General features: G+C 44.9%; 1 protein-coding gene across 2 annotated transcripts in view; it reads right to left on the bottom strand.

Moving 5' to 3' along the window:
* The window catches only part of LOC147701895 (uncharacterized), a 278,593-nt gene that overhangs the window by 223,742 nt on the left and 30,447 nt on the right, over window positions 1-24,404 (bottom strand). For both annotated transcript variants that reach the window (XM_086930525.1, XM_086930524.1), the window contains exon 2: window positions 1,553-1,738. In XM_086930525.1, coding sequence (XP_086786651.1) covers window positions 1,553-1,576 — 24 coding nt within the window. In that variant the 5' untranslated portion in view covers window positions 1,577-1,738. The remainder of the gene's footprint in view (window positions 1-1,552; window positions 1,739-24,404) is intronic.

Raw genomic sequence — 24,404 nt, forward strand, 5'->3', positions numbered from 1 at the left:
AAATGAGTGCAGGTGCCCAAAACTCCGATCAGAAGCCCATGCGTGATGCAAATGAATTCTTCTGTGCCAACTACCAATGCTGGTAGTCTGAAATCCACTTCATGCCTTTTTTAATTCACTACCAGACACTCCATGTCCCTTCATCTAACTCTTGGAGTTTCCCGCTTTTTTCCTTTGTGGAATTTTTTCCTTTTTTTTCTTCCTCTGTCTGCTGTCTCCCTCTGTAACAATTTTTCCATATTTCTTTTTCTCCATCTTTCTGCTTTTTGCGTTTCCCCTCTTTAGTCTCGGTAAACATCTGATGGGAAAAATAAGTGCCGGTTCCCAAAAAATGGGAGCTGGTGGCAGCTGGTGGCTGCCACCGTCAACCACTGGCTATAATTAAGCACTGAAGTCACCCCAGATAGAGATTAGGGTCGATTCAGTGCCTCTTCCAGGGCGGAATCCAGTTTGGTAGTCAGAAAGTATGGAATTTTCTTCAGTGAATTGTGAAATCGGGGCAGAAGCTGTTCTTTCTATAAGTCTAGCCAGGAATGGCGCGTTTACTATCAGTCTGTAGTTGTAGGGGTCTTGATTGTCCAGGTTACTTTTTTTAATAATGGACATACGTATGCCTTTATGAAGTCTTCTAGGAAAACTCCTGTTGTTAAGGAGGCGTTAATTAGTGTTCTTACTAGGCTGGCTACATAAATTGATAGCAGATTTTTTTTTCAAGAATTGAGGGTCAGAAGGGCAGCTAGCTTGCTCGCTTTGATAAAATTCAGAAATTCAGTTGGTGATAGTTCTTTGGAGGAGTGTAAAGGCTGCGTTTGCCTTTCCCAGATGCAGAAGAGTTGGTACTTGTGGACACAATTCATATGATGGGTGAGCTGAAATGTATTTGTTATCTATTTCGGAGTAAGGATAGTCTAATTAGGAATTGACTAGTGTCCAAAAACATACAAGTGTCAAGAAACTGGTTTAGTCCATAAAAAAGTTACAACTGCACTTTGAACTTAGCTTTTCATCCAAATAAAGAGGTATCTCAAAGATTTTATTCACAGAGGCATACCAATATCCTTGTTTTTTCACTTTGATGCAATCAATTTTATATTTAACGGTACAAAATTAGGACAAATATGTAGTCAAACTTGCAAATAGAGACATTGTTATATTTGGAGGTACATGCAAAAGATACGCAGCTAAATTATACACTGTGGCATCATTTCACAAATTAATGAGTAAAGTGTGTGTGAGCTGCTAATATCAAGGCAATAGTTATGTACCTCGGGGTGTAGTTTTCAATTTACAATGCTGAGGGCAGCTTTATGCCTTAAGCAGATAGGTTCTCTTGCTAGCAATATACATCTCTACATGAAGGCGCCCTGCAGCAACATCCCAGGCTCTTTCAGAATTAATCACTTCCTTCTGATCAAGAGAACTCCACAGAGACATGTCTTGTTATCTATATCTATAACTTTTCTTTAGATAGCCAACACATGACCATTTTGAATATCTAACGAATCAGCTAGTTACTGCGCATTACGTAAATCCATTAAATAAATAGGAATACCCGAGGTGATCCTTTCGTAGACATTCTTTTTCCAGTGAGTGGATTACATGGACTGTACCAGTTCTAAAGTGGGTAGTGGACTCTTCAATGTGTACACGCTCACACAGATGGGTCTGCAAGTGGCCGTTCTGTAGTTGCCCATTGAGCATTCAGGTGTTTTTTTCATATGCTCCCCATCTCTGCTTTCTGAAAAATAAGAAATCATCATATTATGTCAGTATTAACCTGCTCCTTTGGCTGCCCAGAGACTGACTTCTAACACATCAGATCAAGGGCTAATTATTCAAGCACATCTAACGGTATTTCGTGATACTACAGTTGGTTGCTGTTCATGACAAACTTTGAGTTGGCTCTAGGTATAGATGCAAATTAAGCCTTTTAATCGTTGTTTATAATGGGAGTAATAACAAGGTTGATGAGTTAAATCAAAACTAGCTTAAACAAATGTTTAAAATTTGGGATATTATTAATAATAGCAATTCTACGGCAGGACAGGAGGCTCAGATTATGCTTTCTCGATTTCTTTACTACAAACAGCAGCCAATAGGAACACAGTAAAGAAAAGAAGAACTACAAATCCCATGAGCACTTAGGCAACCATAGAGACTACATCCCTATATAAAAAACCATAGAGGGCAAGACTTGCTCTTTCTTTGCTGCTTCGCAGCCAGTTAAGTCATTTTTGCTTTATTTCATGCCTAATGTTATATTGCATGTATTGCTTGACTTGCGCTCGTTCCTTGAACTAGACTAATTGCAGCGCTTCTGGTTTCGCCCTTTTCGGCGTCTTTTCTGCAGCTTCTGTGCCCGTTGTTTCTGTCGGCTTCTCGGTTTGCCGTTTTGTGTTGTGAGAGCACGGGTCGCCTCTCTTTGTATTCGGGCGCTTTGTGCCCGCGTATTCCTGTGGAGTTGGACCGGGGACTCGAGCGGTTGTGCGCTGCAGTCGCGCGTCGCTCTCCTTCCGGGCTTTTCAGGCGGGCTTCTGCGCATGCGCGACAGCCCTTGTTTACATTTCGTGTCTCTCACGGACTTCTGACACGCTTGAGGCGGCGTTTTCTGAACAGCCTGTGCCCACTGCCTGCCGGAGAGTTCCCATTTGACGCCCTTTCCTCTGTCAGGGTTGGGGTTGTAAAATTATTAGAGGCATTGCCTAGAGTGGCTTTTCTTGCAAGCCTGTCCCTCCACATTTTATATGTTCCTCTGGGGAGCGTGTGGCTCTACCTGTCTGGCTTGCTTGGGGTTGTCAATCCCCCTGACTGGGTCACTTCTGTGTCCTACTAGTTCTTCCTGTGTGGGCATTTTCTGTCTCTCTGTTCAGCCTTATAGTAGCAAGCATGGCTGGCTATGAGGAGGATGACGACTACTATTATGGCGAGGAGCCTGAAGAGTCCTTTGAATACGATTTGGTCGATGCTCTTGACCAGGGGGTGCAACACTCGGTCAATACCGCGCTGGTACGTGCCATTGGACCATTGAAACGTCATTTGACAGACTATGCACACCAACAAGGTTGGATTCCTTCTTCTACTACCAAACACTCTTCTAAATCAACCAAAAATCCTCACAAATCTGATTTTGTCAAGTTAGCGAAATCCCGGTCTACCCCCGGTGGTTCCAAGAAGGCTAAACCATCTTCCCCGGATACTGAGGACACCTCCTCTTCGTCCTCCTCTTCTGGTCCCTCTGGTCCTCCTGTTAAGAAGTCTAGAAAGGAGCATTTTGTTGACGCATCTTCTCATCCCCCGGTGCTTACCTTTGAGCCCTCGGACATAGTCCACCTGAATTCAAAGTCTTGGCTCCCTGCGCCTGAGGTCGCGGAGTACGTTCAGGCCCACATTCGTGAACCTTTTGATCAAGAAGTACGTTCTCGTCTTCGTTCCGAGTGTCCCCGCCCAGATTTGGCGGACAAACTCTCTGAAACTCCTGAGGTAGATCCCACTATTCTTACCTACCTTAAGAAATTCACGAAGGACCCCAAGAAGGGCAGTGATAGGTCTTGGCGCCTGTGCGAAGATAAATTGTTAGATCTCCTTGGCCCGCTTACTAAGATTCTGGATTTGGGTTACCAGGCTCAAGGGTCCGCTTCTGGCATCGACCCGGACGAGCTGATTGGTTGGGCCCAGCGGGCTATTTTCCAGTTAGGAAATGCGAATTGTGCTCTTTCCACTGAGCGGCGTTGTTCCATTTTGCTGAAAATGGACCCACGGTTGACGGAACTGGCTTCTTCAGAGTCGGGGCCCCTTGCTCAGGGCCTCCTTTTTGGTCAACCCTTCCTAAAGGAATTGACGAAATTTGTCGCAACTTTCAGTGGCCTGGATAAGGCGCAATCCTCCATCCGCAGGGCTTTCCACCCAGTTTTTGGAAGGGCCGGACGATCCAAGGGACGTTCGTTCGGCCGCGGATCTGGCCAGCAACGTGGCAATCAGTCCCAGCAGGGAGGAGGTCAACAGTCTTCCTATTCCGGTTCCAAATCCAATTTCTACCCCTCCCGCAAAGGTCGTGGGCAGGCCGCTAAAGGTGGTTATGGCGGACACCAGGGAGGACGTCAGGATTTCGCCAACACAGGTGAGCTTAATTCCTTACGATACAGTTGTCCTGGGGGCAGAGTGCAATTTTTCCTTCACAATTGGCGTACAATCTCCAGCGATGCTTGGGTGTTACAGACTGTTCAAGGTTACCAGATAGAGTTTTACCATCCTCCCCATCAAAATCTCGTCCCTTCTCCCCTTGTTTTTTCCCAACTAGATCAGGACGTCATCACCAAAGAAATCGAGTCCCTTCTGGTAAAAGGGGCCATTGTGCGGACTTCCCTGCATCCTCAGGGGTTCGTCAGCAATGTGTTCCTGGTAGAGAAGAAAGGGGGAGGCTCTCGCCTGGTGCTCAACCTCAAAGACTTCAACAACGGGGTGGTCTATCGCCACTTCAAGATGGAGGGCATCCATCTTCTCAGGGATCTCCTTCGCAAAGGCGACTGGATGGTTCCCCTGGATTTGAAGGACGCTTACTTGTCCATCCCGATCTTCCCGCCTCATCTCCGTTTCCTCCAATTCCAATGGTTAGGGACATGGTTCGAGTACACGGTTCTCCCGTTCGGTCTCTCGTCCGCTCCGTGGTGTTTCACGAAGCTTCTGCGACCGGTCATGGAATCACTGAGGGCACGCGGGGTTCGTCTGATAGTGTATCTCGACAACATATTGTTGATGGCTCTGTGTCCTATCCAATTGTCGACTTTGTGGCTTTAAATCAGAATCCTTAATCCACTTATTATGTGCCTGTCCAGCAGTCCTGGACCAGAGGAGACAGCATCTAAAACTTATCTTTAACGGCTTGATTATTCGTTCAAGCAGGCAAGCGGTGATATGCTGGCTGGAGGGCTCGTCCATCATCTTTGCCTGCGGGGGGTAAAATATATGACAATGGTCAGAAGACGCTTATGCCAAGCTGACGGAGAGCCAACAAAATAAGTAGGATCGAGGTCACCACTCAACAGTCAACCCATCCCATCAATAAGCGGTCAGCAGGCTAACCCACATCCAGCTGCAGGCCGCAAATAGATGGTAAAGAACATTACAGTCTTGAACACTGAGGCTGCATCAATATAATTGTCTTTTTTAAGGGGTCCCTATATTTTTATTTATGCTGTTCTAAGTTTTAAATCGTAGCCCCTATTGGAGTTGTAACGTGCTGCTAAACAGATTGTCCATCTTTGGTGTTTTATTCAGAAGACGGGGAGCGATTACACCAAACAAATTAAAGAACTATTATGGTTTTAAGGTAGGAGAATGACTCTACAAGTAGGAATACCTGTACAGAGTTTTAATGAAAAGTAATTGCAGTTTTGTTGAATAATAACGGTTTCGTGTTAAAACCAGGTGTATTTTATAAATGTAATGTTATTCCTATCAAGATTTTTATGCACATCGGGGGGGAGGGGGGAATTGTAATGATTTTAATCAATCAAACAATAAAACAATGACTTGACTTGAAACGATAGTTCCAAGTAGTTTTGCGTCCCCGGCAATGACCAACAAAAATGGGTAACAGAATACCATATATGTTGGGGTTCCATTGGGTAAGAGAACTGCTGTGCCAGCTTTTACTGGATGGGCCCATGAGCGGGAGAAGGGTTACTGTTTCATCTACATGTAACTGAATAAGGAGTTCTGAACTGCTTAACAGGACACTGAGAGCAGGCAAACAGAGCGTGCAGCTGCAAGGACTGTCCGTGTATTTATCTTCCGTCTTCTGATAGCGGATTTTAACGCTTTAGCTTCATTAACAAATTATGCGTGCTGTGTTAAGGATGGTCACCACGAACAAACAAGAAACACGTGTGTTACTTTGTTGAACTGACAGCATGTATGACGTATGCGTTTTTACCGCCATAAAATGCAGTGGACAGGAAGCGGAAAAATAACATTGTTTTATTGAAGTCTTGCACCGTGGCAGTATTGTAGTCAATGTTTATTTGAGGTGCAACTATTTGTTAATGAAACATGATGCTGTGATGCTGCTGTTATGTTTTGTTGTAAACGGAGATTGCTAATCTGTCAGGTCTAGATATTATCAACACTTGGAAGATGAAATGCCAAGACAGTCCGCCAGCATTTGAACTTTTGTCCTGCAGATAGCACACCAAAAGCCTGAATTAGAGACATTAGGCAAAGTATGTACATTACCAGCTATATTTCGGAGTGCGGAGGCTGTGGATGGGGTACAGGGTGCAGAGGTAAGAAAGTGTGAGGTGCCGGGAGAGGGAAAGGAACCGGACGGATAAGTGAGAGATGGGAACTGTTTGGAGATGTGAGAGAAATAAAGAGCAGTGGGCGAGGAGTGCAGATAAGGACAGTGCAGAAGTAGACGGGGTGAGAAAGAAACAAGCGGTGGAGAAGAGATGTTTGGGGTAGGAATAGGCACCGTAAAGGTAGATGGGTGAGGGGTTGGTGGATAGGTGAGGGACTGACGGATAGACCGACGAGAGGCCCGGTCGGGGTGACTGACGGGTAGAATGGAGAGAGAGGAGGCGAGCGAATCGGGAGAAGCAGGTAAGAATAGTGAGAGAGGCGATTGCAGAGGTGAGAGCGACAGGTGGATAGGGTACCGCGGGAGGGAGCAGAGGGCCGATGGGTGAGTACACGAACTGAGGGATGAAAAGCGGACCAGTGACTACTTGAGGAGGAATGAGCAATTGGAAAGTGTTAAGGGGTGGGGGGAAGGAGTGGAACGTTCCAATGTTCGAAGGATGTGTGGGTGAGTATACTGAGCCAGAGTGGAGCGGTAGAGCATGGCTGACAGTGTTGAAAGGGGGAGACGTACAAGAATGTTGTGATGGTTGGAGGGGGAGGCAGGGTAAAAGTATGAGCGGCTTAGGCAGGACGAAGGGCTGAAGTGTGTGAGAAGGAGTTAAGAGAAACTAGTAATGGCTATAAGCCTCCGATGTTTGGCATTCTGTAGCCCCAGGGACAGAAATACGCAGGGAAGGACACTCTTGTGAAAGAACATGCTGACCAATGAGAAACAAGCGGAAAAGAAAGTGAAATACCTGCTGCACCATCTTGCTCAGTCTCTCCTCCATAAATGTAGCAGATGCTCTAGTCCTCGGCCCGAAGCATCTGCCCACAGCAGGCATTAATTATGGATGAGGTGATGTGCGCAGGGAGTGCGTGAGAGCCGGCGGGACGAGAGGGTGGAGGGCCGATGCTGTCCCACGCGCTCCCGGTATCTGCTCGCTTCTCTGCCTGCCGGGTTCCAAGCCGAGGTATCAGCCGTGAGAGCAGGCAGCAAGTAGCCCCGGTGAGTAGGGCTAAGTTTTACAGCACTTGGGGGCATTATTGGCATACCGATCCCCGTGCGGCTCCAACGTATAACTTGTTTAGAGAGTGTTGGTGACTCCAACCATTGCGCAAGTCGCTGTGAGCGTGCACATGGGCTATCCAGGCACCCTCGCTTGCGAAAGTGAAAGCGTGGGAGAGCGCGAGAAAAGATGCTGCTAACGCTGCCGTACACGCTCACGTCTCCAAAAGCCGCGTTCATGCCTCATGTCTCCAATGCTCTCCAATGTCTTTACAAACTTGTGCACCTCTCTTGTCTCACTTCGCTAAGCAAGTCGGCGACAATAGAGCTCGCTTAGCAAGCAGCTTCGCTGCATCGCTAGGCGAGACCTAAAAAAGGGATTTCCCCACAATGGATAGTCTTTATGAAATGTTGGTAAATTGCACCTATAGACATTGCTTGCCAGATATATACAGTATCTCTAACGGTCTTGAACTTCACTCTTTTAAAATAATTTGGATCTCCAATTCCATATAGGAACTTGTCCCTCTGATTCCCAAAAATAAACCCAAACACTGAATCTGTATGATCCAATCCGACCCGTAAAGGAAGCCCAAAAATACATTTTAAAATCTGGGAGACCAAGTCCGCCTTGATCAAATGAAGATTTGAGCAGCTTGATCACCCTCCTAGGTTTTTTATATCCCCAGATAAAGCTGCTAAAAATCCCTTCAAGTTTTTTAAAGAATATATCAGGGACTTTCAAAAGAATAGACCAGAACAAAAATAGAAATTTAGGTAGAATGTTCATTTTGATCAGATTGCATCTGCCTAGCAGACCTGAAGGGAGCCTATGCCAAATTTTTAACAATTTAGTAGTTTTTTTCAAAAGTGGTGTGTAATTTAAATCGATAATCTGGTTGATTTTAGCTGTTATCTTTACCCCCAAATAGGTCACAGTAATACAGAACCTGGTAGTAAAATTCTGAATCCCAACAGTAGTAAGCACCTGAGTTTTATCAGCATTCAGTTTGTAGCCTGCAACATTACCAAATGTCTCTGCTTCTTCGTTAATGCTTGTCACGGCCACCACCGGGTTAACTGCGTAGACCGAGATGTCGTCAGCATATGCCGTAATCTTAAATTTAGAAATATCGGCTTCCAGTGGCTTAATTTGTGTACAATTTTGTAAAATCCATGAAAATGGCTCTATTTACAGAGAAAAAAAAGTAATGGGGACAGGGGGCAGCCCTGCCTAGTCCCACACAAGATCTGAAATGGGAGGGATCGAATTCCCCCATACGACAACTTGGTCTGTGGATTACAATTGAAAGCCTGTACCCAGGACCGAAACTGAGATCCAAGGCCAATCTTGGCCAGTACGGCCCATAAGAAATCCCACCTGACCCGATCAAAGACCTTTTTGGCGTCTAAATGTATCATGCGGAAATCTATCCCTTTCTTATCTGCAAAATCAAATGCTCCAACCGCCATATTGACGTGAGCAGTAGTGTCCCTCCCCATAATAAACCTAAGTTGTCTATCAGAGACTAAGCGAGGCATGAGTTGAGCAAGGCGAGTCGCCAAGATTTTTGAAAATACCTTGGCGTCCCTATTGCTAAGGGAAATGGCCCGATATGATCCACATTCTGTTGATGGTTTGCCCTTTTTTAAGAAAAACACAATTTGTGTCGTGTTCCACGACTCCGGTACCTGCCGGCTAATTGCCACAGATTGCATCACCCTGCACAAAGGCAACAGCAATACCCTTTTAAAGGATTTATAAAATTCTAATGGCAGTGAATCATCTCCAGCCGCCTTCCCCGTTGGTAATGTCGAAAGTGCCAATTCCACTTCTTCTGCGTAGACTGTCTCCTCTAATATAGCAGCTTCATCAACATCTGCTACTGGGATACAGCTATCCTCAATATAGCCTAATATTTCTTCTTGGTTCGATGCTCATGTAAGTGAGTAGAGCTTTTGGTAAAACAGAAGAAATTGATCTAAAATAGCAGAAGATTCAGTATGCAGATGCCCATCTACGCCCCTTATAGCGCTTATCCTGGTTTTAGCCTTCGCCTCTGCAGTCTGATGGGCAAGAACCTGCCCTATATGTTCTCCATATTCATATCTTTCTAAACGATGTGCTGGTAAATTTTTTAATCAAATTTGGCAAACGGGAGCATAAACAGCATTACACTTTCTGAACATCATAAACAAATTACCTTAGAGACAAATAAAAATAGATTGTTTGTAATATGAGGAAATGGCTTTAGTCATTCAGCAACATCACTGACCCAAAGCAGGTTAATTGGTTATGCATTTAAGAATGTTTTTTCATTGAAATAGCCAAACTCCAACTAGCTCCATATTAATTATGCGCCTGTCATCAAAAGTAACTGAAGCCTCTCCTTCCACGGGTTAGGGAGTGATGGGAGATGAGAATTTGAGGTATTCTCTCTACGATTATACATTTATTGCTAAAGTCCAAATTACACATACACACGTTTTGAAATATTCTTGTGGAAGAGTGATATCAACATGGGTTACAGTTGCTATAACTTTCAGCAAATGAGCTCTGAATAGATATACTGTAGCTTTAAGCGCCCCTTTTCAGGGTTCTTTCCGAAGAGATGCACATGATGAGCTAGATGAGTCCATGACCTTAACTGTCACCATGGATGAACTCTCATGTAGAAGTTGTGTGCAATACTGCTTTTAAAAGGTAGTGCTTTAAGTTTCTTTATGGAGAATACTAGGGAGCTAAGTTACAAGTGTATGAAAAGCAGATCTACGGCAAGACAGAGAGAAATCAAGTTCCAAAAGGAAAAAATACAATCAAGTTGTGGCAAAATATGCACGTTTAGCGATGTCAACAAAACAAGAAACTGTTGTACAGAAACCAAGAACTGGTGCAAGGCTTAAGACTGTAATGCAGCAATAATTCCAGGCTGCAAACTGCCACATAGTAAAAGAATGTGGTACTGTACCCTTGAAATTCCGTGATGTTTCCAGTCGCACTCCACCTAGTAAGAGTCTGAGGTACTGCATCTTTGTAATCCTACCATGCGGCAGACAACCAACAAGCAGCGCCAGTTGTAGAGAACACTTTTGTTTTAGCAATGGTGATGGGCCGCAAAAGAAACATCAAATAATGGTGTATGCTACTGCATCCTTGCTTTTGCAGTGATGGCGCCAGGAAGAAAAGATTCAAAACTGGTACAGGATTGATTATACTACCGTTAAGCTGAAGACATGAAGTAATGGTGTTTCTTTTCAAATACTGAATAGGGAAAGTGATCATATATATATGTAAGCTGATAAGGTCTTTCAAATTTTTGTATTTTCTGATGTACAGCCTGTTCCCGTCTGTGTTTGGACTATGAAAGCTGCAGCAGCAGAAGTATTGAGAGGGGACCTGAAGGACAGAGATGGCCTCAGTAGGTCTAGAATAGAAAGAGTATTGTTATTGAGCCCTACAGTCTAGATTCTGGTAAAAAAAAAAACACACACAGCACTGCAGTAACGTGCAGATCAGCAGACAGCAGAAATGTGGGTTTCTGCGGAGCAAGTTCAGTGGTGCAAATGTGCTTTGAAAATGTCAACTACTACCAGTATGGGGCGGCTGGGGCGTTTTCTCCAACGCCCAAATGAACGTTGGCGGAAGCACCACAGCTCTGAGCAGTCTACAAGATGCTAGGGTAGACCATCCCTACAAACCATATTGGGTGTATTTAAAATCGGGGAGAATATGTACCCCATTGAGAGATTTTGCAATTGGAGGTGGTGTGCTTATAAATCAGGACTGAGGAAAGCCTGAGAAATAGGCAAGATCTATCACTATCCCAAGTGAGGACTTGATGTGGTATGAGGCATACACCCATACATGACTTAGTAAAGTCCATGATCCATGTTAAGATTTTGAAGGAATTGTACATTTTCATCTGAGAGAAGGCCATACCCAAATATGTTGTCCTGAAGAAGGTGGTTGAAACCTTTCTAACTCCGACGAAACACATTGAAGTATTCCATATGCTGAATCTGACTTTAACGAAAGACCACAGATGAAGAATATTCACTTCATCAGGACTCGTGTTTGAAAAGACATTACATCAGAATTTGTAACATATCTAGTAATACTGTTTCTGAGGGTGCTCCCATTTGATCATTGCTTTTTACTTCTGTCATTTTGTGACGTGTGGCGTTGATATTGTTGGTGGGGTTCAAGAAGGGATTGTTTATTAACTTATGTGACATGATACTGTTTTTTACCAATACATATTTTATGCATGTACTATGATGATGTGACACAATTTATGGGGCACTTAGTTGTGCTTTTTATGACATTAAAGCTTTAAGTAAACCTTTACCTTAGTGGTATGTGTTTATAAAGAACAGAACCGCAAGTGGATGTGGGGAGGATTGATTATTTTTATGAACTTTCCCACATGAGCCTTGAGAAAGTCTGTTGGGGCAAAATATGTGTAGGCTGTAATGTATGATTTTTCACCTACTTATCAGAAAGCAGCACTAAATGTTCAACCACGAAAAAAGTGTGAGCTATTTAATTCCAACACAAACTGATTACAGTGCTCTGATATACAACTTTTCCAAATGTTAATAGCCAAGGCCAAGGGTCTAACGCTTTAAAGTTTCCCCTAGAGAGCGGGGCAATAGGGATTATGGCTGCACCAAATCTTGGCTATTGCATATTGAAGCAATTATCCCACCTAATGCTGTTTTATTAGATGTGCAGCACTTTTATACCCACTGCTATCTATATTTGCAGGAGTCCTTTTTCACATGTTCAGTCTAGGGCTAGCCTCGGTCTGCAAGGATGCTCTGCCCGGCAGGACCGTCTCCATGTGGACCTGAGTGTCCGACTACACTGTTGTCTGGATCCCTAAGGCTGATTTTGTTGTTATAGGCAAACATCATCATGTGCACGCGCCATGACATAGGCCTGTCTCACGGATAGCAGTCTGGTTCGATTGGGAGAGGCGCTCAAAGCACTACCCTCAGAGAGGTGGAAGGCTACCGCCTTCTCCAAGAATTAAGTAGCATGAGCGCGGTGGTGACATGTTACTGTGTAGTGAACAAGTCCTTTTACCCTGTGTCACTGGAGTGAAGCCTACAGGCTCATTCGCCTTTTTAAAGTTCCACTGTTGTGTGCCCAACTCACCCTTGGCCTACAGCAGGTAGATGTGGAGTGCAGCCCATAACAAGAGTAGTGACTGCGCTGAATGTATGTGTGCCTGGGAAGGGTTCAGTACAGGAATAGAGTAGTGCTGTGTAATGCATGAATGATTATAGTATGTATTGAGTGCATGTATGCCTGCAAGGAATACAGTACATGAGAGATATAGTGCTGTGCAGTCCGTGCACAAAGAAAGCATGTGCTGGGTGTATGTGTGCTTGCGAGAAGTGCAATACATGAAGGATGAAGTGTTGTGTAGCTCTCACATGGTGTGTGTGTATGAGTGCTGGCAGTGTGTGTGCGTGTGTGCAAATAGCACACCACAGTACAGTACAGAGATGCTACAGTACTGAACAGTGTGCGCAGACTGAATGTGAATGCTGCCTGTATGTGTGTCTGTGGTGGCACAATAGATGGGGGCAACAGTGTTGGACAGTATGTGTGCTGTGTATGTACACTGAGTGCAAGTGTGTCTGCAGTGGTACCTTAAATGAGGACATTTGATTCCATTTTGGGAAGTCCAGACCTGCCTGTTGAAGACATGAGTAGTAGAGGAATCTCTCCTGCCCCCCAAGACAAAGTTGTGTATTGATGCATTGCTGTGAGCTGGATGGGACACACTGGAGGAAGGGAGAAAGGAGACTTACCCTCTAATCTCCAAACGGGTGAGGTAATCTAAATTTTATGGTCAAGTTATGTTCCCTAGCGCGTACCCCACCGGCTCCATGTACGAGGTTAAAGTGCATGTAACTTCCCTCCTGTACCAGCTATGAAGACGCAAATACATTTGCGTCCAACGTTAACATGTCCTCTTTCAGACCCATCATGAATGGGTTGAATGGTCCGTTCCTAAGTATGCTATGCCAACGTCTTTTTGTAGTGTACTCCTACGTATTCCAGCCCTGGCTGAAGTAGGCCCTGAATCTCTGCCACCGAGCCTCCTTTCTGGCTTCTGACTCCGAGAAATCTCTGCCCAGGCAGCCCCTGTACTCGTGAACTCTGACTTACTTTCAGCGCGGCCCCTCGCGCTCGGCTCAGCCTGCTGCCTGCCAAGATTGACTATAACCTTCGAGTTATCTGTTTCCCTCCCCGAAAATACATTCCTGCCTGCTAGCTTCAGTAAACATCCTTCCTCAGCTACTGGGCTAAAGGGCCGACCTGTCTCCGTGCAAGTAATTCATAGCTTCGTTGCCATGCTTCCATGGAAGGCCCCATGCCCCCACGCTTCTCATGCAGACACCCAGGCGCTTATACACGCACTCACAGCAAGTATAGAATAGCTTCTGCTCTAGAGACCTTTCTGCCCAGATAGCTTAGTTCCTAAACATCAGATATCAGATATGATAGAAGCACAAGTTGATCTGACATGCCAGACTTCTGTCTCTTTCCGTCAGTGTAAATGTCAAGTCCCCTGCACCCCTCCAATTACACGTCATGCAGCTGCGCGCGCATCCAAGCTTCCGATTTCTGCTGACATTGCCACATTTTCTGTTAGTGCCACCCCTTTGTGACACCTTTCAGTGACGTTTCCAGAACACACCTCTAGTTCACGCCTCTTGATTACGCACATGTACTACGTGTATATTGTTATCTTGTCTTCTCTCAGCTGTTACGCCTTCTATACTATTTTCAATGGTGTACAATAAGTATATAAGCTATGTACTGTTAATAAAATGTTAGCGCGCTCTATCCCTTCTGACACCCTGTGTGGTGGTCAGAACATGATATCTTGGCCATGACCATTCCTTTTTAAGGAATAAAACCCTTAGAACTCTAACACCACGGACTCTGTCTTTTTTCACCCGATCTGAGTTATTATTGATTAAGTACCTACCTGCATAGAAATTAAGAGAGTAAATTATTTATTTACATCATTTTGGCGCCCGAATAGGGACCCCTCCCCCACCTCACGCGCCGGTTGGCGCATTGCAAGCTCTGTCCCCTGCCATCAGTTAGATGGAACATACGCGTACCGGCAGGATTTCCTGCATCTCCCTCTGACCCACGGAGGTGACGAAGACTGCGATCAGTGCCCAGACGAGGCGGTGAGGAGTGCGGAGGATCCCGACCAGAGCCTAGCCGAAAGAAACAAGGTCCGAGGTGTCAAGAGGCCCACCAGGTTTCCGAAATTTTCCGAAGTTTCCCGAAGTTTTCCGAAGTATCGAGTCGAGTCCAGTCGAGTTTCCGAGGCCTTCTGTTTTCCGTGCTTCCCGGTGAGTACCATTGCTGGGTCGTATCTAGACGGGTTTGGGTACACAAGTCCGGTCTGCACTGTTTTTAGGCAGTGTATCTGTACTGTTTAGCAGTATATCTAGTATTCCGAATCTCTGAATTTTTGCACTGTTATACCAGTGTATCTGTACTGTTGAGCAGTACATCCAGTATAGTGGGGTAGTCATCTATGTTTTAAATGTTTTTGTGATTAATGTCGTGGTATGAATGTGATTGTTTTCCTGTGAATCATTGTGTTTTCTGGTATAACTAGTTACATTCAGAATTAAGTATCAAGGATCGAGCATTTCAGTATCAAGTAGGCACAATGCCGTTTTTCAACAAGTTAAAGCAGATAGGAACTAGGAAAGGGATGTTAGAGGAAGAAATTCCTATCCCTCCTAGGGACACTCCAGGCAATTTTATGTATAATAAGCATGGCATAGATGCCATATTGTATCTAGAATTATGGACCGATTATACAAAGCACCTAGAGGAAAGATACCGATGGCCAATTAATGGAACATGGGATGCCGAGTGCATCATAAAGGTAGAAGAGGCATTACGGAAAAAGAAAGCCAGACAATCTCAGAAAGACGCCATAGAATTTTGGCGTAAGGAATCACATAAACGTGCTGAAAGAGCACTTCGTAGAGAAGACAGACTTAAAGAATCAGAAAAGGCCCAAGAAAACGAATTAGTTATTGAAGGAATTCGAGTAAAATCAGAACAAATAGATCGCATCCGAAATAGCCAAGTGAACAACATGTATCTTTTGGCCGAGGGTACATCTGACGCCATTTCAGAAATACCGAAAAATTTGCCGTCACCATTAGTTCCAACTAAAGTAATGCACAAGACTACTAAAGACATATTCCTAAATTCATACTTAGAGGATGTAGCACCAGCTTACACCAATCTGCCTGTTCGTGCCCTGCCTACTGACAGGGACGGGGGTGGCACTCCACCCCCAGGTCACGTTCCGCCGGTACCGCAACAGACCTCCCCTGTTCCGCCAGCCCCACCACTTCCCGTACTCAAAACTGACCTACCGAAACCACGTTTGCCTGATCCACCTAAACGACAAATTCAAGTTCAGATACAGACTCCACAGGGAGGTAATGCACAAGCTTCTGCTTCAGGAGGTGCGACCGCGGGTCCTCAGACCCCGCCACCAACTCACAGATTCAATCTCAGAGGTATGCAGAGTCCTCTTACGTACAGGTCTCCCCACTCCTCTAATTCATCCCGCCTTGACGCATTAAAAGAAAACATGTCAGTTTGCAGATATGATCCAGTACCCGGAAAGGACGATTTAATGATATTGGCATCATTACGGTTAAGATCTGCTACTGATAACTTGTTATGCTATGTAGGAATGAAGGAGCGTCTAGACAGAATATATGAGTTTGTTCAGACAGGGAAAGACCCTGACAGTATTAAGGATGCCATGGAGAAACAGAAAGTTGACATGCAAGCGCTGATACTACGATTTTTCATAAATTGTCTAATAAGAGAACGAGACAGGCCCGGAACAGATCAGAGTGAATTAGATGCATTGAACAAGTGGGGTCAAAATATAGCTGAAGGAAAACATGACAGACAGAATTGCATAGCCTCTATGTACAAGAAGATTAGGAAAGCAGTGATAGCAGTACACGAGAAAGGGAACGAAAAGGCTTCCTCCGAGGAGGAAGAAGAACAGGAAGAATCCGAAAGAAATGTAGGCACCATAGCATATGTAGGTAAGGGAACTTACCTTAGGAAGGGTATCCGTCCAGAGAGCAAGAGAGTTTTCTTCTCTGCCTTGACAAATCCGAATTCTGCTGAGCATCAGTTCCAGGAAACTGATAAAAGGCTTCGAGATCGAGTCGGGTACCATGTACTCAATTCTATGGATGAACAAGAACTAGCCCGATCAGCTGTATCATGGGCCGAAAATGCAGACATATATAATGATGACACAGTAGCACAGACATTTCTGAACCTCTCCCCCGACGAACAGAAGTTAGCAGGTGTATACATGATTCAGCACCTTCTTATCAAATACAGAAAGCACTATTCTGATCCAGGTCCCTTACATGAAACACTAGAAGCACTACTTATGGATAGATGGAGAGGTTTAAGCACCAAACTAATTCAAATAATTCTAGAACAGCGACACAGATATAATACCTTTGTAAGCTCTGAATATGTTCCCGCCCCACCTCCAGAAAGGAAAATGTACCACATGCAATGCGGGGGTAGTATAGAAAGTCAGAACCCCTTACGAGAAGTGCACCCTGTTATGGGTGAGGATAAAACCTTGAAACGCGTGTATGTACACACGCCTCTGACTAAATTGGAACTGTTAGAAATGAAGAAACTAGTACCATGCCATGATAAAGACCCTGCAGGTTTTCATAGAGAGCTTAAAGACATGTTACTAATGGGGGATTACACGTATGATGATATCATGAAAATGTTGAAGGTATTATTGCCTACGGGTATATTCGAGAAACTGAAGGAAAAGGAATGGGAGGTGGGAGACACAAAGATTGCCTGGGCAGAAATAGAGGATGAAGAAAAGAAACGGGTCCCAGGATTAGGCCTTGGGGACAAAACTAAAGCATTACCAGGTTTGATAGTACAGGTCCTGCCCAGATTATTGACAACTAGAAAAGAGGATTGGGATGCAATCTCGTCCTGTAAACAGAAACATGATGAAGATACTAGTGACTTCTATTCAAGATTCGAGAAATGTTTTATTATCAATAGTGGCCTCCAGCCAAGTAGCGAGTCGTACCCGCATCTTTTTGTATCAAAGTTAGTCGAGAATTCCTTACCGTTAGTTAAAAATCGAGTGTACAAGGTCGAGAGTACATGGCAAGCAAATACGCCATCCCAGATGTTACAGATGTTACAATATCATCAGAACAGAATTAGAGAAGAACAAGATCAGGAACAGAAACGTATGAAAGACACAAAGATGAAAATGTTGGTAGCTCAGACGGTCCCATCCGACGGTCACAGAAAGGGTACGACCCAGACAAGTCACACTGCAGCTCCCGTTAAAGGGACATGCAATTATTGCAAGCAGCCAGGTCACTACGTACACGAATGCCCCGTTCTGAAACATAACATAGCGACAGGTAAAACTAAGGAAAGACTGCATCCGCCTAGACAGGACCATGGCCAGCATCCGTCTTCACAGAATACACAGAGTACACAGCCTATGCATGCTTCCTCGACTCCAGCACAGACCGTAGCAGTACCACAGCCACAGCCCATTGCTGCAACGCAGCAAGTTTCACAGCAGATGTACCAGTATGCCCAGTCCGCTTACCCCGAATATTCCCGATATACATGAAACAGCCTAGAGAGGGAAGGTGGCTTGCCTCTTATTGAGATTCCTGTAGATCAAGAAGGTCCTTATGTACACAGTCAAGTATTGGGAAAAGACAGAAAGTTTTTAATTGACACAGGGGCAAGTCGCACTACAATCAGCCATGATGAAGTTCCAGGGGCACCCCTCTCAGGCTCACAAAATGTTTCCCTTGGTTTTTCAGGACAGCCTATTGTAAATGAGGTATCAGAACCAGTTCCCCTGGCGGTGGGTCCATTATCACGTGTTACAGACCTGTTACTCACGAAATCATGTCCAGAAAATCTGTTAGGAATTAAAACATTGAAGGCTCTAGGAGCTATAATATGCTGTTCCCCGGAGGGAGTTAGACTCTTTCTGCGGGATTTCAAGGGTCATTATGTTCTGCGTGAATTTGATGTTAGATTGAAAAATGTACCAGATTACTTGTGGGCAAAAGGCCCAACTGATGTAGGCTGCATGCACATTACACCATACCGCGTTACACTCAAGGCAGGTGTTGTATTACCCCGAATCAGACAATACAAGTTACCACCCGATGCTGTATTGGCTTTACTGAAAATCATTGAAGAGCTCATTGCCCAAGGAGTGGTCGTCGAGACCGACTCCAATATCTGTAATTCACCCATCATTCCGATTCTTAAACGTACTGATCCCAATGCACCGCCAGTATATCGGCTGGTGATTGATCTTCGAGAATTAAATAAATGCATTATTCCACAGTACCCTGTGGTCCCCGATATCTCATCCCTATTGACTGCCATTGATTCAGAAGCAACGTTCTTTACTGTAATTGATCTCAAGAACGCCTTCTTCAGCGTGCCTATTGATCCAGAGAGCCAATATCTCTTCGGATTCAGTTTAAATGGACGAAGCTTCAAATTTTCGCGCGCACCTCAAGGATTCACAGAAAGCCCCAGCATCTATAGTCAAGCACTGAAAAGACAACTAGATTGTATTCAAATGCCAGTCAACACCGCTTTACTGCAATACGTCGATGATCTACTGATCACCGCACGAAGTGAGCCCGAATGTGAAAAAGCATCACTGACAGTTTTACACTTTCTGGCCGACAAGGGACACAAGGTGTCTCCTTCGAAGCTACAATTCTGTGTTCAGCAAGTTGTGTACTTGGGTCACTTGCTGTCCAAAGTGGGGAGACAGCTCACTCCCGATCGCATTCAGTTAATTGCAAATATGCCACAACCCCAGACACAAAAGGAAGTGCGGGCCTTCATAGGCCTCACCTCGTACTGCAGACAATGGATTCCCCAGTATGCATTTCTAGCCAAGCCACTCATCCAGTTAACGACACAGGAGGCAGCGACTTCGACTGCCCTCCCTTGGACTCAGGAACACACACAAGCTTTTGAAGACTTAAAGAAAGCATTATGCCAAGCACCAGTTTTAGCAACACCATGTTACAGCAAACCGTTTACACTTTTTGTTACAGAACGTGATGGTACAGCGTTGTCTGTCCTCACTCAAGATCAAGCAGGTTCACATAAGCCTTGCGCTTATTTTTCTAGTACATTGGATTCAGTAGCCCAGGCACTCCCTGCGTGCTTAAAGTCAGTAGCAGCAACAGCGTTAGCAATAAGACAAAGTGACTCAATTGTTCTAGGTCATCAGTTGACAGTTCAAGTTCCACATTCTGTAGAGGTTTTGTTAAACAGAACCCAGACTCAACACTTAACTATAGCACGACTGACAGGTTATGAATTAACACTATTTCAGCCACACATAGAAATCAGACGCTGTGGCATCCTGAACCCAGCAACACTGTTACCCACAAGTATGACAGATTCAGCCCCGCATGATTGTATAGAAATCATTAATGCAGTAACAAAGCCTAGACGAGATTTAACAGATGTTCCACTGACAAATCCAGACCTGACACTTTATGTGGACGGTTCATGCATGAGAACAAGTACAGGAGAATTAGTGGCCGCATATGCCGTGACCACTGAAACTGAAGTTAAAGAAACACATCGTATTGACACACTGTCTGCTCAAGCAGCAGAGCTCATCGCTCTGACCCGAGCTTGTATTCTAGCCAAGAACAGAAATGTTAACATATACACTGATTCCCGTTATGCCTTCGGAGTTGTACACGACTTCGGAGTCCTCTGGCAAGAACGAGGTTTCCTGACCTCTCATGGGACCAAGATTCAACACGGCCCCCGCATTCAAGCACTGTTAGAAGCAATACATTTGCCCTCGGGCATATCAGTCATGAAGTGTAAAGCACATACTAAGGTTACAGATTCTGTTTCCCAGGGTAACGACCTGGCAGATCAGACAGCTAAACATACAGCACTGACTCATACCCAGATTACTGATGTGACAAAGACAATAGTACCGACAAAGTATATGGCAGTTAGAGATCCCGCCCTAGACGTAATTGACATTCAGACACATGCTACTCCAGATGAAATAAAGAAATGGACTGAACTAGGAGGGACTCAGACAGATCAAGGTTGGGTGACGAAGAGAAAATCTATATGGTTTCTCCCAGACTCAATGGTTCAAGTCATGATAAACACAGCACATAGCCCGGCACATCTAGGAGAGAAAGCGATGTTAGACAGTTTGCAAAATCTCTGGTACAACAAACACTTACGAGCAGCAGCAAAACAGAAAGTGCGTACTTGCATGATCTGTTGTCAGTTCAATCCAGGTAAAAGCGTCCCTGTAGAGCAAGGTGGATTTCATCCTCCCGATCACCCTTTTGAAGTCCTCCAGATGGATTATATCCAGATGAACAGTTGTCGAGGTTTTAAATATGTTCTCGTAGTTGTCTGTGCTCTGTCCCGTTGGACCGAAGCATACCCAGTTCCAGACTACACTGCTCCGACCACTGCCAAGCAGCTGGTTCGTGAATTCTTCCCACGGTACGGTTTGCCCCGTGTCGTGTATTCAGATAACGGACAGCCATTCTCGTCCGAGTTGATGAAACAGGTTTCCCTTTTGCTAGGATATCAGTGGAGGTTCCACTGTGTCCGACATCCCGAAGCAGCAGGCCTTGTAGAAAGGCATAATCAGACACTAAAAATCCGCCTTGCAAAGATCTGTCAGGAAAAGGGGGTCGACTGGATAGTCGCCCTGCCCGTGGCACTATTCTACATGAGAATGGTCGCCCATTCAAGATCAGGGCTATCCCCGTACGAAGTGGTCTTTGGCAGACCACCGAATATGTGGGGGACGCCCATTCCGAAGAAAATCACTGATGTTGATTGCAATATGTTGACAGATTATCTTGCCTCCTTGATGTCTGCACTCCAATCATGTCGTTCACAGGTTGCCGCAGCCTTCCCTGACAACACTGATGTAAAGCCGCATGAGGTCCGTCCTGGGGATCTGGTACTCGTCCGGAATTTCGACCGGAAAAGTCCGCTGGAGCCCCGCTGGAAGTCCCCGAAGACCGTCCTCCTTACCACCAGGACCGCCGTGAAGATAGAGGGGAGAAAGGGGTGGGTCCACACGAGTCACATCAAACTTTGCAATGAACTAAAAAACGGACTAAAACAGGACTCTGACTCGTCCACCCCCACCAAAGACTGTGTTGAAGGAAAAGACTTTACAGTGTCTGAACGAGAAAAGACTCCCCAAGAACAATATCGTATGAAACTCCGATCTAGCAAGTCAGACAGTTTAATTGTTTAAGTCCTCCCCTAGGTGAATCGGTTAAATAGTTTCTGACATGTATCCCCTAGATCGAGATAGAGAGAGAGAGAGACAAGTCAAAAGAAATACATACTGTAAATCACTGCGTAGTCACTGTATAGTGACGTTGTTAATAATGTTTTTTCTAAGTATTCTAATTATTATTGCCAGCATTCTGCTACCTATATATTGGCCTATTTTCAGGCGTGAACAATCTGTTTACAATGTCTCTGCTGAACACACTTTTAGTGAACTTCCTGCACACGAACTCTCCTACAGACTTGCGCTGCGCAATAACACATTCATTAGTATGTTACACCACTCCCATCAGACAAATAATGCTACCGACTGCTGGATATGTGGCCGACTCCCTCCCTACCAGAATTACAAGGGAGCTCTGCCCCTCTTTCCGTACCCGTTCACTCACAATGGCTCCTGTGGGGCATGGTTTAAAATAATTAATTCCTTAGATCCTGATATTGCTGTTTTCGATGGGGGCTGGGTTTGGGGAAACTTGAACTTAGTCCTGCTCGACGTCTGTTATCCTGATAAAGAGGGACTTCCCACTCGAATAGGAACTGATCTAGAAAATGAAGTATATGGATTAGGTAATTACACAATTAGCCTTATGATCCTTACTGTTGAATCCGAGGCTGCTCCAGTTCTGCCCCATATGTTAGTATTACCAGTCACAGGTGAATTATGTGTTAGCAAGAAAGGTTCAGTACACGTAGGTCATAGTAAATGCACTACTGTGGTCGAATTCAGTGATCATGGTAAATCGTCTTTCAAAGCTATCAGTCACTCCTATTTTGTTTGTGGTCATACCGCATACATACGTTTGCCTCCAGATTGGGATGGTACCTGTTATATTGCATTCCTTCTGCCACCTGTTTTTCTAGCTCCCCCAGATTACCATAGAAATACGAATCTAGTACCGAATAGACCCAAAAGAGATATTCCACTTGTCGACTACACAGAACCGGCATGGGAACAGTACACTGATTTCAATAAAGGATTCTTTTTCTTCCTAGGACCTGTCCAAAACAGTAAATTAATACGTAGATTAACTAGAACACTTGAAGCAGTAGTACATGAAACTGCCTCCGCCTTAGGTAACTTAACAGAGGAGCAATCTGCTATGCGGGTTGTTGTCCTTCAAAATCGTCTTGTTATTGACGTCATCTTGGCAGATAGAGGTGGAGCCTGTAAGGTCATCGGGTCAAGTTGCTGCGTTTTCATCCCACAAAATGCACCATCTGTCTATCAAGCTATTACCCGTCTGCATAAAATTGCGAATCAGATACATCAGAATCCAGGCACCTGGACTTGGTCCGGTTGGTTCTGGACAACGTTAACAGCTTGGGGATGGAAGATCTTATCATTCCTAGGCATTGGCCTTGTTATAGTATTCAGCTGCTGCCTGTGCCTACAGTGTGGGCCAGCGATATGTGGACTGTGTGCCACATCGTGCATTGAACATTCCAGTTTTCTCTCAAATAGTCAAAAGAAGAAAGACTGATCGATTCATGAGGATCGATATATCATGAAGGGTCCGTAGGGAACAAGGAGGGAATGAGGTAATCTAAATTTTATGGTCAAGTTATGTTCCCTAGCGCGTACCCCACCGACTCCATGTACGAGGTTAAAGTGCATGTAACTTCCCTCCTGTACCAGCTATGAAGACGCAAATACATTTGTGTCCAACGTTAACATGTCCTCTTTCAGACCCACCATGAATGGGTTGAATGGTCCGTTCCTAAGTATGCTATGCCAACGTCTTTTTGTAGTGTACTCCTACGTTTTCCAGCCCTGGCTGAAGTAGGCCCTGAATCTCTGCCACCGAGCCTCCTTTCTGGCTTCTGACTCCGAGAAATCTCTGCCCAGGCAGCCCCTGTACTCGTGAACTCTGACTTACTTTCAGCGCGGCCCCTCGCGCTCGGCTCAGCCTGCTGCCTGCCAAGATTGACTATAACCTTCGAGTTATCTGTTTCCCTCCCCGAAAATACATTCCTGCCTGCTAGCTTCAGTAAACATCCTTCCTCAGCTACTGGGCTAAAGGGCCGACCTGTCTCTGTGCAAGTAATTCATAGCTTCGTTGCCATGCTTCCATGGAAGGCCCCATGCCCCCACGCTTCTCATGCAGACACCCAGGCGCTTATACACGCACTCACAGCAAGTATAGAATAGCTTCTGCTCTAGAGACCTTTCTGCCCAGATAGCTTAGTTCCTAAACATCAGATATCAGATATGATAGAAGCACAAGTTGATCTGACATGCCAGACTTCTGTCTCTTTCCGTCAGTGTAAATGTCAAGTCCCCTGCACCCCTCCAATTACACGTCATGCAGCTGCGCGCGCATCCAAGCTTCCGATTTCTGCTGACATTGCCACATTTTCTGTTAGTGCCACCCCTTTGTGACACCTATCAGTGACGTTTCCAGAACACACCTCTAGTTCACGCCTCTTGATTACGCACATGTACTACGTGTATATTGTTATCTTGTCTTCTCTCAGCTGTTACGCCTTCTATACTATTTTCAATGGTGTACAATAAGTATATAAGCTATATACTGTTAATAAAATGTTAGCGCGCTCTATCCCTTCTGACACCCTGTGTGGTGGTCAGAACATGATATCTTG

Source organism: Lissotriton vulgaris, chromosome 7 (genome assembly GCF_964263255.1).
Source record: "Lissotriton vulgaris chromosome 7, aLisVul1.2, whole genome shotgun sequence".
In the NCBI taxonomy this organism is placed as follows: Eukaryota; Metazoa; Chordata; class Amphibia; order Caudata; family Salamandridae; genus Lissotriton; species Lissotriton vulgaris.